This window comes from Ovis aries, chromosome 4 (assembly GCF_016772045.2).
Source record: "Ovis aries strain OAR_USU_Benz2616 breed Rambouillet chromosome 4, ARS-UI_Ramb_v3.0, whole genome shotgun sequence".
NCBI classification, from domain to species: Eukaryota; Metazoa; Chordata; class Mammalia; order Artiodactyla; family Bovidae; genus Ovis; species Ovis aries.
The window spans coordinates 108,447,520-108,466,919 of NC_056057.1; the positions used below are offsets into that span (position 1 = coordinate 108,447,520).

General features: G+C 38.5%; 1 protein-coding gene across 1 annotated transcript; it reads left to right on the top strand.

Moving 5' to 3' along the window:
* The first annotated feature begins 14,122 nt into the window (after positions 1-14,122).
* On the top strand, positions 14,123-15,052 carry LOC101117664 (olfactory receptor 2A25). The gene has a single exon (XM_004008145.3). The coding sequence runs from the start codon at positions 14,123-14,125 to the stop codon at positions 15,050-15,052; it is 930 nt and encodes a 309-aa protein (XP_004008194.2).
* The last annotated feature ends 4,348 nt before the right edge of the window (positions 15,053-19,400 follow it).

Genomic DNA, 19,400 nt, shown 5'->3' on the forward strand with positions numbered 1-19,400 from the left:
GGGATGCCAGGGAGAGTCCTAAGGGTGGAAGGTTTGTTCTCTGTGAGGTTTGGGAGAATGGTACTGTACCTGCCTTAAAATCTCATGTCTTAAATCTCTGGCAATAAGAATTTATATTGATCAGATGCTGTTCCTGACTCCTAAACATGGAGTTCTCTGCAGATCACAGACATGAGCAGAAGGTCATGGAGAAGACAGGCCGTGAGAGAAGGATCATGAGGCGGTGAATGCATGGCAGAGAGCCATCAATTCTCAGGGCCAGTTCCCGACACCAAGGTCTAGTTTCTTTTCTTTTGAGGTTTTGTTGTCTCAAATCTCTTCTTAAATTCCTCGGTGGTTTCCTTCTCCCTTATAAATATAAGCATTTGCTAGTAATGTCATAATAAATGCTGCTACCTCTAACAAGACAGGATAAACACTGACCTTGGTTAAGTAGGATCCTATTGGGAAATGCAGTAAGAACTATAGAAAGAGCCAACTACTTGGTCTGGAACTTAAAATCTAAGGAGGATGCCGAGTGTTCTGAAAAATCACCTGAATCTGAGCCTAATGAATTTATTTGTGTGAAAACAAAAGCTAAATTTCGAGAATTTTTTTGATATGGGAGACAAAAAAATATGAAGATCTTCATTTTATTTCATTTAAGTTTGCACCATTTAATTAGAAAGAGTTTGTGTTTAGAATAACACACTCTCATATTTATATGAGAGTTACCTTTATAGGGAGAGTTACCTCTTTCAGAGTTCAGATTACAAAACTGGAAGTAGGTGACAACAGACCCTTATGAAGAAATATTATAGGGTTTAGATAATATTATAAAAGGAAGTGTCAAAAGAGGCTAATAGCTTGACATAATGTTGTAGGCCCACATTTCTTGATAAAGCCTTGCAGGAACCTCAACACAACTCCAAAAAGCACCTGCTCCACGTGATATAAGTCACATATTCTGGACCCAAGTGATCAGAATGATAGGGGAAGATTTGTTTCCTTTTAACACAAATTCAGGAACTAAGTGGCCAACACAGTAAGGCAATGGTGATTTGTTCAACACAGAAGGAACGCTACCTTTTGAATTTTCTTCTCTTCTCTTTTCTTGTGGCCTCACATGACACTCGAGTGTGTGATATATGATGACGGTATGATTATCTTTCTGTAGATCTATGTTTTCACCCCAATTCTTTCTTGTGTCATTTCCATTGTATATCTTTCTTCTTCTATGAAATTAAGGAATCAAAGAGGAAACTTTTCCCTTCCACTGTTTTCCACTTGGTTCCCAGAAAGCTCGCTTACCGACTCTTCTTTTTACTGACTATTCTGTTCATTAATTAATTTGGACAAATCATTTTGTCTCTGGCCATTATCTTAGTCTTCTTACCCCAGCAGTATCAGGAAATTGCCAGCCCCCAGAAATCCACATTTACTCCAGTTCCCTCCCCACCCAAAAAGAATGATGTGAATAAAGAGATAAATATTAGCTCTAAACGTAACTTTTAAAGCACTATGTAATTATTGTGTATCCTCTTTCAAAGGTAGGAAAAAGCAGGTAATATTTTCATAAAAATGACTTTTTAAGTAAAACTAGAAAAATTATGTTCTCTGAAATGTGTGTGTGAGCGCTCTGTCATGTCCTAGTCTTTGCAACCCCATGGACTGTAGCCCACCAGGCTCCTCTGTCCATGGAATTCTCTGGGCAAGAATACCGGCGTGGGTTGCCATGCCCTCCTCCAGGAGATCATCCCAACCCAGATATTGAACCCACGTCTCAAGTCTCCTGCATTGGCAGGTGGGTTGTTTACTACTGGTGCCATCTGGGAAGCCCCCAAATATGTATACCTTATATTAAAAGAAGAGGAAGAGGAAAATATGGGATAATTTGCCTCATACAAAACATAAACCATTGGTTTGAACTCAGAATTTTTCTACAAGGGCTCATTAGAAAAATCAAGGGATCGTATTCACTCTTGTGTCAGTTCAAAAACACTTGAGAAAGAATTGACCAAAAAGACCAATGTTGTATGAAGGTAACTGGGGTAGATGAATTATGAAGAAATATCCTGTAACAGGTCTGAGGAGTGGCTCTGACTAAAAAACAAAAAAAATACAACAAAACTATATTTTGTTAATAAATTGCATAAAACGCTTAAATAGATGAGAGATTACTATGAATTGTTTCAATATTTGTGTTATGAGATTTTAATAAATTATATTTTGTTGTGATCCATTATATATATTTTATTTTAACACTTGCCATAGTTTTGAAAAGGCTGAGGGCAAGAAGAAAAAAGGATACACTTACTTGATGCTTAGGATTCTTCTGGATGTTTCCCAATGTTGTCCTCCTCACCTTTCACCCTTAATACTATAAAGTAGATTTAAAAAATTTATTGGAGAATATTTGCTTTACAGTGTTGTCTTAGTTTCTGCTGTGCAGAAAAGTGAATCAGATGTATGTGTGTGTGTATATATATATATATCCCCTCTTTTTTGGATGTCCTTCCCATTTAGGTCACCACAGAGGGCTGAGTACAGTTCCCTGTGCAGCGCAGTAGGTTCTCATTAGTTCCCTATTTTACACACAGTATCATTAGTGTGTATATGTCAACCTCAGTCTCCCAGTTCATCCCCCCTCTCATTCCCCTCTCAGTGTCCATATATTTGTTCTCTAGAAAAATGGCACAGTGAACCTATTTGCAGAGTAGAAATAGAGACACAGACGTGTAAAGAAGTTATTATCTTCTAAAGTTTGGAGTGATTTAGTAACTTTCTCTACACCTCACAGTCAGTAATAGGACAGAGTTGGGAGTTTAATATCATTGTACTGATTTCAAACCCACACTGCTTGTTAGTTATCTTCCTGAAACATCACCAGTTTTACCTGAACCTGTCTTAGGCTTGGCATCTGCATGACAGCAGTATGGCAAAGAAATATATTATAAAAAGAGTAGAATGGAAATCTAAGTGATCACACAGTAAGATTATATGCTGGTAAAACTCATGATTTAAAATCTACGTTGTTTTGGAGAAAGTCTCATTCAAATGAGATTGAAGAACAGTGCATAGGAGCCTGGATCTAAAATGGTTTTCATTGTTGTTGTTCAGTTGCCAAGTCGTGTCCAACACTTCATGACCCCATAGACTGCAGTACGCCAGGCTTCCCTGTCCCTCACCATCTCTCAGAGTTTGCCCAAGTTCATGTCCATTGAGTTGATAATGCCACCCAAACATCTCATCCTCTAGGGTCTCCTTCTCCCGCCTTCAATCTTTCCCAGCATCAGGGTCTTTTCAGATGAGTTAGCTCTTCTCATCAGGTGACCAAAGTATTGGAGCTTCAGCTACAGCATCAGTCCTTCCAATGTTAAGGACAGAGGAAGGGTATTCAGAGTTGATTTCCTTAAAGATTTGCTGGTTTAATCACCTTGCTGTCCAAGGGACTCTCAAGAGTCTTCTCCAGCACCACAGTTCCAAAACATTAATTATTTGGTTCTCTGGCTTCTTTATGGTCCAGCTGTCCCATCCGTACATGACTATTGGAAAGACCATAGCTTTGAGTGTACAGATTGTTGTCGCCAAAGTGATGTCTTTGCTTTTTAACTGCTGGAAGGAGGTGAAACTGTAAGAAGAATTCTACATAGACTATACACTCTATGTAGCGGCATTTGCAGAAGGATTCATGAGATAGCATCCAGGACAGGAAATACATACAAAAATCATCTCTGTAGTCCGAAGTTTTCTTACATTCACTTCCCTACCCACAACTAAGACTTCTCACCAGCCATATATCTAGAATAGCTCTACTAGGGAGTTCCAGGCTCTACATGTGGAAATATAAATTCAGTGTTGCTGTAACTTGCACGCCGGTTGACATTTCAGCACTTTTAGAGGTTTGCTCATTGTATAGCTTTCTCTGTCCTTAAGATTGCCTGCCAAAAATTGTAGTGAGATTAGAAGAAAAATAAATAGATGAGCAAATAAACAAATGAAGAGATACATTTTAAAAACATACTATCCGTGTTTAGGCTGGAAAAAAGAAATAGAAGAGCTATTTTCAAATGTCCCACAGAATATCCTTTAAGATGTAAAAGTGGTAGTTTATTGCTTCCCTGGTAGCTCAGCTAGTAAAGAATCCACCTGCAATTCAGGAAACCCCAGTTTGATCCCTAATTGGGAAAATGCCCCTAGGAGGGCATGGAAACCCATTCTAGTATTCTTGCCTTGAGAATCCCCATGGACAGAGGTGCCTGGCGGGGTACAGTCCATGGGGTCACGAAGAGTTGAACACAGCTGAGCAACTAAGCATAGAGGGAAAAATTAGAATCAGTAAGTAGGTATATAAGGAGATGGAATAAAAATCCATGTGAGAAAATGTTTTCTAGCATTGCAAGTTACCCAGCAATTATATCTTATTAACTGGTGTGCAGTCTTCCTATAAATATACAAGCAGAGGCTGAATGAATATACCTGGATTGAATGGATATTTGGAATATATTCTCTCCAATGCCTCTTCTTAAAAAAATTTGTTATTTCATTTTTTTAATTTTAATTTTTACTTTATTTTACTTTACAATACTGTATTGGTTTTGCCATACATTGACATTATTTCACAATAAGCTATTGTGTTATTTCACGATAAGCTTTTAAATTTTATTTTTAATTTTTATTTTTCAATTTAATTTTTTAATTTTTATTTTTACTTTATTTTACTTTACAATACTGTATTGGTTTTGCCATACATTGACATTATTTTACAATAAGCTATTGTGTTATTTCAAAATGAGCTTTTTAACTTTATTTTTCACTGTGGGAAAGCTCAAATTGATTTTAAACAACCACTAGAGATTTTTAAATGGTACCAGAATTTTTCCATGTCAAAGTCCAAACTACCTTATTCTTTCAATTATTGAGCCAATTCATCAAAAGAAAATATTGAAGTGGGAAAGAATGGTTGTATAAGCTCCATACTGGTGGTTCTCTTACTTTAAGTTTTACACTGCCACCAAACTTTATTTCTGAACATAGGTAGCTTCACATTTTAAAATACTAACTCACACTCCAATCATAGTAGCTCAAAGACTTTTACTTCAAACACAGAGCAGCAACAGATAAAGTATGAAAAGAGAAAATTGAAAAGACAAAATCAGCTTGCAAGGCAAGATAGACATCTGTGTGAACCCGAAAGAAAGCATAAATGACCTGTAAGTGATGCTGACACCATGGGTTTGCTGGCTGAGTCTGAAAGCTGTCAGGAGAGGCAATATCTTTTCTCTTAGAAACAAAAGATACTGAAGCACTCCATGTGATAATGAGGAACTTGGGTTGGCTCCTTCCTTGAAAAAAAGGTAGAGAAGGGCAGGAGGGACTCCCTTTGTTTGTTAATGGAGCTCAAAAATCTTTTCTTCCAAAAACAGCTTCACAATACAGCCTTAGGAGAATTGCAGGATAACAGTGTCAGAACCTCCAGGCATAACACTACAGCCTGACTTGGAACCCAGTCATCCACTCTGTCTATGCTGGATCTCTGATATACTGACTATCACCTAGGGAAATAATCCTAAACCGTTAATATAGGTTCTAAATCTGTATATGATGGCTCATAAATTAAGCTAAGACAGTCTGTAATTTTCTATATGAGAGAGAGAGAGAGAGAGAGGAAGGAAGGGAGGAAGAAAAGGAAAGAGGGAAGAAGAGAGGAAAGGAAAAATAAAGGAAGAGAGGAAGAAAGAAAGGAAGAAACTGGTCTGATGAATCTATTTTCATGACTTGAGGAAATCAGTGCCGAGAAAAACAGTTTAAAAACATCAACTGTAACACAAACTCACTTTTGATGATATTTATTTTGTGACATAAGGAATGAGCAATTTGACAAACACTTTATATTTGTATGTTTCAAATGCATAAACTGACTTTTTAAAGCCATGACAACTGTTTTAAATGACCAGGGAATTAAAAGATTAGAAAATAGCAAGTAGATTTCAAAGAGAACCATTTAAAAATCTTAGAAATAAAACTATCATCCCTGAAATAGAACACACCAAAAAAAAAAAAAATCAGCAAACAGGATGAATTCTAGACTGAGCACACTAAAAGAAAGAGTTTGTGAAATAGCGGATGTGAAGGGAAAGTATTAGATACTCAGTAACGTCCGACTCTTTGTAACCCTGTGGACTGTAACCTACCAGGCTCCTCTGTCCACGGAATTCTCCAGGCAAAAATACTGTAGTTGGTAACCATTCCCTTCTCCAGGAGATCTTCGCAACCCAGAGACTGAACCTGGGTCTCCTGCATTGCAGGCAGATTCCTTACCATCCGAGCCACCAGGGAAGCCCAAAATAGAGGATACTAGTGAACAATTTACTAAAAATGTAACATATTAGTTTTTAAGAAAATTGAATAAAAATTACATACAAGCTAGACTGAAATGCAATATTCATTTATCTTATAGGAATTCCAGAAGCAAGGACAAAATGGGGCAGGACACTAGTTGAATATATCACTCTTGAGATTTCTTTTTTTTCTGATTGATGAATGTGTGAATTCTCAAATCAAGAGAGTACTCTGAGTATCAAACAATGGTGAAGAAAAATAAATCCATGTCTAGACATATTATGCACAACTGAAGCTCAGAACATTAAGGAGAAGGAGAAAACTTACTAAAGTTTCAGAGGAAATAATAGCTACAAACAATAACAATGAAATTAATAGCAGACTTCTCAGCAAAACAGATGGCAGAAGAGATTTTTCAAAATTATGAGGGAAATGTCGAATTGTGTGTCAAATGAAACTTGAACAATTGAATAGTGATTTTGATGTACTTTATTTAAGGGAAAACAACCCATGGATTGGAGGAATGCAATGCCTCATAAGCAGTGGAACACTGTTTCCAAAGGATTTTGGACAAGAGCAAATTTCATAAAGTGTTCAGTTCAGTTCAGTCGCTTAGTCGTGTCCGACTCTTTGCGACCCCATGAATTGCAGCATGCCAGGCCTCCCTGTCCATCACCATCTCCTGGAGTTCACTCAGACTCACGTCCAAGAGGTCATATAGGAATAGGACTTTTTTTATTTTTTTTTACTTTATTTTACCTTACAATACTGTATTGGTTTTGCCATACGTCAACATGAATCCACCATAGGTGTACATCAGTTCCCAATCCTGAATCCCCCTCCCACCTTCCTCCCCATACCATCTCTCTGGGTCATCCCAGTGCACCAACCCCAAGCATCCTGTATCCTGCTTTGAACCTAGACTGGTGATTTGTTTCTTACATGATATTATACATGTTTCAATGCCATTCTCCCAAATCATCCCACCCTCTCCCTCTCCCACAGAGTCCAAATGTCTGTTCTATATATCTGTGTCTCTTGATTGGCCAGGAGGCTGGGGATTTCTTAATAAAGCTGGCAGGTCCTATTTCCTAGGGTAAGGTATGCCAGCTAAAGCTGAGTTGTAGGACTGTGATTAATGTATGTCTCCTTGACAGGTGCTTCCCATAAGTATAGGCTGAATTAGGTTTATTTTGTGGTGTGTATCAGGCCACTGGGGTAGCCTACATTCTGTGGGTCTTGATACACAAATTAACTTTATCACAGAGCATGGCAGTGAGGGGGCTTCCATGGTGGTTCAGACAGTGAAGAATACACCTGCAATGCAGGAGACCTGGGTTTGATCTCTGGGTCAGGAAGATCCCCTGGAGAAGGGAATGGAAACCCACTCCAGAATTCTTGCTTGGGAAATCCCATAGACGGAGGAGCCTGGTGGCCTACAGTCCATGGGGTTGCAAAAAGTCAGACATGACTGAGCAACTAACACTTCACTTTCATAGTAGTGAGGAGGTCCAATGGGATGAACCTTATCAAGAAGGCAGAATAAGTAGTTTTGAGGAATTCTACTTTTCTTTTGAAGGCATTAATTCGTGATGGAGGCTTTTGCCTTTCATTAGGGGATTGATTTTGTTGACGATGAGAGCGATGATCATGACAGCATTCATCTCTTGCCTTGAATGGATAACCACCCAGTTAATGTCATCAAAACCCTTCAAGGAAAACGAGCCCAAATACAGTGAAATTTATAATCCTAAAATGAAATATGTTGCTCTCATTAACCTGTTAGATATGCAACAAAATCTGTCAGTGTAGCCCATGAACCTACAGAAAATATAGTTACTGGAAACCAGGTGTTGAAATGAAGATTTCTGAAGAATATAAAAGAAGGCAAAAACTGAGGAAAAGAAAAACGGAAGAGAATAAAAAACATGAAAGGAATTCTTGCCCTTGGCTGAACTTTGAATCACCTAGAAACTCTGGAAAACCTGTGGGCACCCACAGACTAAATAAATCAGTTTCTGGTGATGGGTCTTAAGTGTCAGTAATTTTTAAGGCTCCCCTGGTATAAGATTTTAGAACCATGACTCTAATGAATATATATCACATTAAAATCAATATAAACATTGCAAAAATCAACTGTATTAAAAAACCCTTTAGATTTTCAAAGAATCAACATCACTAGGACTCATTATTTTACCACAATACATTTAAAATTAACAAAGAGATAATACAAATATTTGGAAACCAAAAATATACTTCTGCATAATTTATGTTTTATTGACAATGTTAATGATAACATTTCCGGATAACAAGCAAGATGTATAACTAAAATGGTATTATAAAGTGCCAATTATTTTTAAAAAACACACTTAATAATCAGCTCAGGAATATACAATGACCAAGAATTAAAATAATGAGAGAGTATAATTTATTTAAGACCAGACAGAAGAGGTGGCAAGAATACATGGAAGCACTTACAAAAAAGATCTTCACGACCCGGATAATCATGATGATGTGATCACTCATCTAGAGTCAGACATCTTGGAATGTGAAGTCAAGTGGGCCTTAGAAAGCATCACTATGAGCAAAGCTAGTGGAGGTGATGGAATTCCAGTTGAGCTGTTTCAAATCCTGAAATATGATGCTGTGAAAGGGCTGCACTCAATATGCCAGCAAATTTGGAAAACTCAGCAGTGGCCACAGGACTGGAAAAGATCAGTTTTCATTCCAATTCCAAAGGAAGACAATGCCAAAGAATGCTCAAACTACCCCGCAATTGCACTCATCTCACAGGCTACTAAAGCAGTGCTCAAAATTCTCCAAGCCAGGCTTCAGCAATACGTGAACCGTGAACTCCCTGATGTTCAAGCTGGTTTTAGAAAAGGCAGAGGAACCAGAGATCAAATTGCCAACATCCACTGGATCATGGAAAAAGCAAGAGAGTTCCAGAAAAACATCTATTTCTGCTTTATTGACTATGCCAAAGCCTTTGACTGTGTGGATCATAAGAAACTGTGGAAAATTCTGAAAGAGATGGGAATACCAGACCACCTGACCTGCCTCTTGAGAAATCTGTATTCAGGTCAGGAAGCAACAGTTAGAACTGGACATGGAACAACAGACTGGTTCCAAATAGGAAAAGGAGTTTGTCAAGGCTGTATATTGTCACCCTGCTTATTTAACTTATATGCAGAGTACATCATGAGAAACGCTGGACTGGAAGAAACACAAGCTGGAATCAAGATTGCCAGGAGAAATATCAATAACCTCAGATATGCAGATGACACCACCCTTATGGCAGAAAGTGAAGAGGAGCTAAAAACCCTCTTGATGAATGTGAAAGAGGAGAGCGAAAAAGTTGGCTTAAAGCTCAGCATTCAGAAAACGAAGATCATGGCATCTGGTCCCATCACTCCATGGGAAATAGATGGAGAAACAGTGGAAACAATGTCAGACTTTATATTTTTGGGCTCCAAAATCACTGCAGATGGTGATTGCAGCCATGAAATTAAAAGACGCTTAGTCCTTGGAAGGAAAGTTATGACCAACCTAGATAGCATGTTGAAAATCAGAGATATTACTTTGCTGACTAAGGTCCATCTAGTCAAGGCAATGGTTTTTCCTGTGGTCATGTATGGATGTGAGAGTTGGACTGTGAAGAAGGCTGAGCACCAAAGAATTGATGCTTTTGAATCATGGTGTTGGAGAAGACTCTTGAGAGTCCCTTGGACTGCAAAGAGATCCAACCAGTCCATTCTGAAGGAGATCAACCCTGGGATTTCTCTGGAAGGAATGATGCTAAAGCTGAAGCTCCAGTACTTTGGCCACCTCATGCGAAGAGTTGACTCATTGGAAAAGACTCTGATGCTGGGAGGGATTGGGGGCAGGAGGAGAAGGGGACGACCTAGGATGAGATGGCTAGATGGCATCACAGACTCAATGGACGTGAGTCTGAGTGAACTCTGGGAGTTGGTGATGGACAGGGAGGCCTGGCGTGCTGCGATTCATGGGGTCGCAAAGAGTCAGACACGACTGAGCGACTGAACTGAACTGAACTTACTTGTAAAGTAAGGAATTATAAACATCATTAGAATAAAAACCTAGTTCTTTTTACAAATGCCACTAAAATAGATAAGACTGATGACAAAAGAGGGAAAAGTTCTATATATACAATATTAGTAATAAAATGTAATATGATCCCAAATAAAAAATTTTTAAATGATAATATCAATATAGGGAGCAATTTCTTTCCAGTATGTGAGTGTATAATTTAGACACTTGCCACCAATAAGCCTTTAACCAAACAAATTTGATGAGGAAAATCCTATATCAGACCTCTTGCAGGTCATCACTCTCAGAGTAAAAGGTAATTGCCCTATTATTTTCTTAATTTGTTGCTGTGTACACTGAAACAACTCTAATTTAGGAAACTATATTCTACCTACTCTATTATTTGAATATAGGAATGGTATTTTTGTTGTTCAGTTGCTAAGTCGTGTCTGACTCTTTGCCACCCCATGGACTGTAGCTTGCCAGTCTCTTCTGTCCTTGGGATTTTCTAGGCATGAATACTGGAGTGGGTTGCTCCTACTCCAGGGCATCTTTCCTACTCAGGGATCGAACCCAGGTCTCCATTGCAGGTGGATTTTTTTTTTTACTGCTGTGCCACCTGGGTAGCCCATAGTGACGTGAAATCAGTTAATTTCCATTTCAGGAAGAAGAGAAAATAATAGTAGTTACAGACCTAGGGGGAACCTTGGTCTTTCTTCCCACAACCCCCTGGGGTCAGAATCTCTGGAAGCTAAAGAACAGGATTTAACAAGTCCCTCTGGGATAGCTTATCCTCTTTCCTGACTTCTCTACATATTCTCTATAGCTTCTGTAGATCCTGCTACCTGGTCTCACTCTATGAATTGCATTCCTTGTGGTGACGATGGAAAAAATATATGGGATACCTGTTCAGGTGAGGTGTAATATAAAACTCAAACAGTACTAGAGACGATGCGAATAATATGTGGGTCTCACGTGCCCTGAATACTACTTAATGTATTTGGTGGGTTAAAGAAGGGGGAAATGTCAGAGTTCTTGAAACCAGAAACAAGTATAGCTCTCGAGAGCCCCCTTTCCCTCGAAGAAACAGGCAGTGGTGTGCAGTGGATCTTTATCCCTCCCTTACATCAAACTCTCAGAAGTGTATTTAAAGGTAGTTGAGCTAGGAGAGAATCATCTCTTTTGAGAGCTATCTTGTTGCCTTTATGGAGACAATTTCTTTTCTCAGATAATCCTTGGATGAAAAGAATTTCAACACTGATTTACAGGTGCTATTTATTATACTTTATGGGTGTACTGTCCCTTTACCCAATTCATGCTCATCTTATCTTCTCATATTTAGCTGTGAATTTGAAGTAAGTTTGTTATATCATCTAGCCTTTTTTCGTTATATAATTTCTGATAGATTGTAATGAAAAATCACGGTGTTAAATGTAGTTGTTATTATCTGCTAATAGCAAATTTCTTCTATTTATGGATAGCTAATAGGAAAATTTTCAAAGTCATCATCTGTTTCAGAAACAACTAATATAGGTTATTACATTGATGCATTTAGTATTGAATTTCTTATTTAAAGTATAGGATAAATAGCTGTTTGAGAGATTTCCTTACAAACCTTTCTATTACCTCATGAAGTTAAGTAATGTCTTCATGAACTAATGGGCCAAATTGACTGCAAAAAGAGTTTGTTACAGAGGCGTGTCCTGAAGGTTTTATTTTTAACATGAACTTTCTTTTGTTGAGTCGTTCAATATGAGAAATTTCATCTCTGTGAGTTCTTTTAACAGTCTTATCATTCCAAGCAGGTTGTACACATCAGCAGACAGGGACTATCTTGTATATACTTAGGTGAAACATGTAGCAAGACACAGAATGTGTTCAGTAAATATCTGTAGATTTTATGTTTTGTGTTTTAGCTACTTGCAGATAGGAAGAAGATGAGGTGCCCACTCGGTGATTCTTCTACTTGAGTTTCTTGTGTGCTTTAGTATGTAGCATTTTACAAATAACATTGCTAACTTAAGTGGCCCCAGGTATTACAAGGAAGTTAAAGTGAAAATGGTTAACACTTCTCTATACATTGAAGGCTGATGAATCCTATAGTTGGAAAAGACCTTAGCATAACACAAGGAATCCCATCTTGAATAGATGATTAATCAATCTTTGATTTAAAACTGGCTGGCATAAAGTTAAGTCCTAATACATCAACCAGTTTTCAAAGAGGTGATTATAATTGTTATAAAGTTATTTCTTAATAAGACAAAATCATCACCTCCTAGCAATTTCTACTATGAATTTGATTCTCCCTTTGAAGTAGGGTGAAAGTTTATCAACTTTTGTTTAGGAAGCCTTTCAAATATTAACTTATCAGAAAAATTTAATGGGGACTTACAGAGAAGAACTGAATTAGGAATTTTTTTAGATTGATATTTTAGTGAAATTCAGATGGATTCTGGACTGATGAAGGCTATAGCGTCAGACAGGCAAGAAAACAGACAGTGGTTTAAAAGTTACAATGGTTCAAACCTACTCTATTATAGAATGATTTTTAAAAATGTGATAAGCCACAACAAACTAAAGATTCATGATAAATAGTAACTTTTACATTAGAGTTGAAGATATAAAATATATAAAAGATTCTGTGACAACGACTCTACAGTTAGGGCTTTAGCTCTAATCTTGGATATAAATCAATATTTTTTAAATCCCAGGTGATGACCCATCACGAAATCATTCAGCCAGCATTTTTACTAATGAAATAGAGTGAAATAATATAGAAAAGAAAATACCAAATACACGGCACAGAGTGGGGGTTCAAAAAATATATATGTGTGTTTATATATATATATATATACACATATATATATATATTCATGTATATATGTTCCCAGAAGATGTTTTACTGTATGATATAGTAAAACTATTGGGAAAACTCAAGCATAGATAAATATAGATATATGTATGTGTATATATATAAACATATGAATGTGGTAGATATCTCTGTGTATATATGTGTATATGTGTAAACATACTTAAAGATATAGAGTATAAATATTCATGTAGAATATAAGAGGGGCAACAGGGGTAATGTAATGATCGTGAGACAGCGTGATCAGAATACCCATTGTGGGTACAAAAATCAAAAGACAAAGGTCTCTACTTTAAACCTAACTGAAGTTGTAACAAACTGCTTGCCATGCTCTTGAATTAGTTGTGTTATGCTATCAGTAGAGATCACAAGCCCACAAGTAAGTCACTTATGAAAGGCACACATTTGTGAGACAGCCTGATAGATGAATCACTGACGTGTTCCTCATTCTTCTCCTTCCTTCATATACAGATGTAAAGACGGTAGTGCAAATTTACATACATGTATATATGTACACAGCAGCACAGGAGTACACGCGGGCAAACCTCTGATAAAATCAGCACAGGCTGAGAAAAACTCCACTGCTAGGAAGGCAATTTAAGTATTAATATATTTTGAGCTGTGATAAAAGTTGGTTTGGGAGTAAAGATTTATTGAATACTAGGCCTTCCGAATATTAGCATTTAGCATACCGCAGTGAAAATGTTCCTTCTGTCTCATGTGGCATGCATAGTTTTCATTTATTAAATGACTAACAGGACAAAAATATCATTGAAGATGTTTTATTAAGGAATAAACAGTGACTGACAAAGATTCAGCATGTTAAAGCTCTTCTCTTGGACATTCCAATTTGGCAAGATTCATTGTCTGTGTCACAGGGAAATGGAGGGAAATCAGACCTCTGTCACAGAGTTCATCCTATTGGGATTCCCCCTTAACACAAGGACTCAGATGCTCCTCTTTGGGCTCTTCTCCCTGTTCTATGTCCTCACCCTACTGGGGAATGGGGTCATCCTGGGGCTCATCTTACTGGACTCCAGACTGCACACCCCCATGTACTTCTTCCTGTCACATCTGGCCATTGTTGACATGGCCTACGCCTGCAGCACGGTGCCCCAGATGCTGGTCAACCTCCTGAGTCCAGCCAAGCCCATCCCCTTTGCTGGCTGCATCACACAGACCTTTCTCTTTCTGAGTTTCGCTCACACTGAGTGTCTGCTCCTGGTGGTGATGTCCTATGATCGGTATGTGGCCATCTGCCACCCCCTCCGATATTCGGTCATCATGAGCTGGAGAGTCTGCATCACGCTGACAGTGACATCTTGGGTTTTCGGAGTCCTCCTAGCCCTAGTCCACCTGGTGTTACTCCTACCATTACCCTTCTGTGGGCCGCATCAAATTAATCACTTTTTCTGTGAAATCATAGCTGTTCTCAAGCTGGCCTGTGCAGACACCCACATTAATGAGACCATGGTTTTGGCTGGGGCAGTGTCTGTGCTGGTGGGACCTTTCTCCTTGATTGTGGTGTCTTATATTCATATTCTATGTGCCATCCTAAAGATCCGGTCAGCAGAAGGGCGCCAGAAAGCCTTCTCCACCTGCTCATCCCACCTCTGTGTTTTTGGGCTCTTTTATGGCACAGCCATTATCATGTATGTTGGGCCTCGATATGGGCACTCTAAGGAAGGGAAAAAATACCTTTTGCTGTTTCATAGCCTTTTCAATCCCATGCTCAACCCCCTGATCTATAGTCTGAGGAATAAAGAGGTCAAAGCTGCTCTGAAGAGAATGCTTGATAAAGAGAGAAGTTGACAAAAAACTTAAAGAATAATAAAGTGACTAAGTTTAAAGGGACCTAAGAGGTCATCTCGTCCAACAACTACACAGATATCAAAACATGATCTACACAGACATCAAACTACAAAGATATCAAAAAGTCCTGAGATTGGGGCCCAAAATACATGATAATGGCTGTGCCATAATTTGGTCATCTGATGCAAAGAGCTGACTCATTTGAAAAGACCCTGATGCTGGGAAAGATTGATGGCAGGAGGAGAAGGGGATGACAGAGGATGAGGTGGTTGGATGGCATCACCGACTCAATGGACATGAGTTTGGGTGGACTCTGGGAGCTGGTGATGGACAGGGAGGCCTGGTGTCTTGTGGTTCATGGGGTCGCAAAGAGCCAGCCGTGACTGAACTTATACTGATAAAAGAGCCCAAAGGATCTCTCCTGAGCAGGCATTTTCTTCATCTTCTTCAAAGTCTCCTAAGGCTGTCTTCCAAGAAAGCCCAGTCCACATTTCTGGCTCTGGTAGTGAAGCTAGTGCTGCACAGGAAAATGCAAACAGCTTCCAAATAGCTGCACAGAGTGTATGCTTTTAATGTGGTTATGTGAAATATTCTGAATAAGAAGAAATAAGTACGTATATTTTTTCCTCTGTTATCAGAACATATAGGCAAAATGTTTTGGAATAAAGCAAGGTATTTGTAGAATATTTAAGGTAAAGGAGTTGGGAGAGATTAATAACATAGTAGTTCAATATTTTAAATTCAGCCACTATCGTCTCTTTCAAAAATTGGTTTATACTTGAAATATTTCTTTACATTCCCATGATAGTGATGTTTCCTAAGGCATAACCAGCTTAAATGAAGTAAGAGCATGAGCCATGGCTTCAAGGGAAAGAGAATTAAGAATATAACTGTGATGCAATTAACAGCAACAGCAAAACACCAAACGATGTCATGCTAATAAATATATAGACATACCAGAGCTTTTTCAGTCAGTTTTTTCTCTACTTGTGGAGTGTGGGTGGCAATCCATGGATTGTGGAGGTGAGAGAAGAGAGCAGAATGGAAGTAGCATAGTCCTTCAAAGAACTCTCTTTTTTTCCTCATTGGCTTGATCATGGGAAATGACCAAATGACCTTGTCTCTTATGGGAAATGATCAAAATTTGGAGAAAACACCCTAGCAAATAAGAACACACTGTAATTGTGAAGATTATTTGACCAGGGATACAAGGGCTACAACCTGTCAGAAATCATTTGATTTTAAATTGATATTTGAGTAAGTTTAATATGGCAGAAAGTGAAGAGGAACTAAAGAGTCTCTTGATGAAAGTGAAAGTGGAGAGTGAAAAAGTTGGCTTAAAGCTCAACATTCAGAAAACAAAGATCATGGCATCTGGTCCCATCACTTCATGGCAAATAGATGGAGAAACAGTGGAAATAGTGTCAGACTTTATTTTTCTGGGCTCCAAAATCATTGCAGATGGTGATTGCAGCCATGAAATTAAGACGCTTAGTCCTTGGAAGGAAAGTTATGACCAACCTAGATAGCATGTTGAAAATCAGAGACATTACTTTGCCAACAAAGGTCCATCTAGTCAAGGCTATGGTTTTTCAAGTGGTCATGTATGGATGTGAGAGTTGGACTGTGAAGAAAGCTGAGCGCTGAAGAACTGATGCTTTCCCTTGGACTGCAAAGAGATTCAACCAGTCCATTCTAAAGGAGATCAGTCCTGGGTGTTCATTGGAAGGACTAGTGCTGAGGCTGAAACTCCAATACACTGGCCACCTCATGGGAAGAGTTGACTCACTGGAACAGACCCTGATGCTGGGAGGGATTGGGGGCAGGAGGAGAAGGGGACGACAGAGAATGAGATGTCTGGATGGCATCACTGACTCGATGGACATGAGTTTGAGTAAGCTCTGGGAGTTGTTGATGGACAGGGAGCCTGGTGTGCTGTGATTCATGGGGTCACAAAGAGTCAGACATGACTGAGCGACTGAGCTGAACTGAATCAAGCATGAAATGCTAACAATTATGAAGTGATAGAAAATAGTTAAGAAGTAATGGAAAAAGATATATAGAGAGGCTTTTTTTGTTTTTTACCTCTTTTCTCAAATTACATAATTAAACCTTCTAAATATTTAAACTGTATATAAAGGAATTATTCAAATTTTAAAATGAGATCTGTTGTGAAGAAGTGTTTTTGAACATGAAAACATATGAACTTCTCTCTTATAAAACAGCCCTTTTTAAGGATTTCCATTATGAAGGCATTTTATCCATTGCCAAAAAAAAAGGTTTAAAAATATGCATGTTTTGAGTTCAGCTAGAGCTTGGTTTTTACAAAGGTCTTTCAGTAGCTATGTGTGCAACTTACCTAAATTCTTTAACATTTAGTTTTAGTATGTGTAAAAATTTCACTGATACTAAGCTCACAGGTTTGTTGTGAAGAGAAAATACCTATATGCAAAATGCTTGCCAGAATCCATGACTCATAGTAAGAGCTCAACAAATGGTATTAATATCACATACAACATAAACTTAGTATATCTTTAAACAACAAGACCTATAACCTATAAATAAGACAGTAGCAAATTAGACTTCCCACTGTACTAGAAAGAACCAGGAATATTATAAAATTTAGCCTTTTACCTGATGCAAAATAATTTATGAAGTCCATGACTCATAATGTCTTTACTTTGAAATCTTAATTTTCTAAAGAGATAATGAATAGTTAAAAATACATGAATAAATACAAGTCAAAATTGCTAAAATTCGTTCACATGTATGTACACTCACACACACATTTTGTGCTGTTAGGTCTGGAAATGAAAAAATGAAAAGGATACATTTTCTACTATGACTTTATTCACTCTCTAGCGGGAATAACAGCAGATGAATAAATGAAATTAACCTTGCCACACACCAAGTTAGTTACTGGGCTCTGCAGAGTGTAGTGCTAATATAGCTCAGGAAAGTATAACTCACTTAGAGTGAGAGTGGCTAAGAAAGACTTTCAGGAGAAGATCATCTTAAAGGATGAGTGAGAGTTAACCAGAAGTATGAGGTGGCATGGCAGAACTACATATTCTGTCTAATCAGTGGAAGGAGCAAAAGCCCAAAGGGAGTAAGCGACATGTATGGGGTGGGGGGAAACTACAAAGCTCAGGGTTTTTTGACAGAAAAACACGAAGCAAGGATTAATGAGAAGCAAGGTTGGAGAGAAAGCAGCATGGAAACACTCATATTCCAAGCTACTGGTCCAGATAGATGTCCTGTGTGAAATGTGAAGCCATTAGAGGGTTGTAAGTATGAAAATATCAAGTAGACAGACCTTAATTTAGGCTGGTTCTAGGGCTGTGTGGAGCGAGGATTTGAAGTATCCAAGCCGATATCAGAGAAATCAACTTAAAAGCTACTACCAGTCCAGGCAAGAATTGCTGGCTAGATGATGGCCTGGAGAAATACACATAGATTAGAGCGGTAGTGATGGACCTGAGAGATAAGAAGGGAAAATGTTGTTGTTCAGTTGCTCAGTCGTGTCCAACTCTCTGCAACCACATGAACTGCAGCACACCAGGCTTCCCTGTCCTTCACTATCTCCTGGGGTTTGCTCACACTCATGTCCATTGGACTGATGATGCCATCCAGCCATCTCATGCTCTCTCACTGCCTTCTCCTCGTGCCTTCAATCTTTCCCAGCAGCAGGGTCTTTTCCATTGAGTCAGCTCTTCGCATCAGGTGGCCAAAAATATGGGAGCTTCAGTTCCAGCATCAGTCCTTCCAATCAATATTCATGGCTGATTTCCTTTGGATTGACTGGTTTGATCTCCTTGCTGTCCAAGGGACTCTTCAGAGTCTTCTCCAGCACCAGAATTCAAAAGCATTAATTCTTAGGTACTCAGCTTTCTTTATGGTCCAACTCTCACATCCAGACATGACTACTGGAAAACCATAGCTTTGACTAGATGGACCTTTGTCAGCAAAGCAGACTTTTTCTGCTTTTTAATATGCTGCCTAGGTTGGTCATAGCTTTTCTTCCAAAGAGCAAGCGTCTTTTAATTTCATGGCTGCAGTGATTTTGGAGCCATTTTGGTCTGCCACTGTTTCCATTGTTTCCCCATCTATTTGCCATGAAGTGATGGGACTAGATGCCATGATCTTTGTTTTTTGAATGTTGAGTTTTAAGCCAGCGTTTTTACTCTCCTCTTTCACTTTCATCAAGAGACTCTTCAGTTCCTCTTCGCTTTCTGCCCTAAGGTTGGTGTCATCTGCATATCTGAGGTTACTGGTATTTCTTCCAGCAATCTTGATCCAGTTTGTGCTCTATCCAGTCCAGCATTTCACATGATGTACTCTGCATATA

Bases quoted from the DNA above. Each gene is read 5' to 3' on its own strand.
- LOC101117664 (XM_004008145.3), top strand. From the start codon at position 14,123: ATGGAGGGAAATCAGACCTCTGTCACAGAGTTCATCCTATTGGGATTC.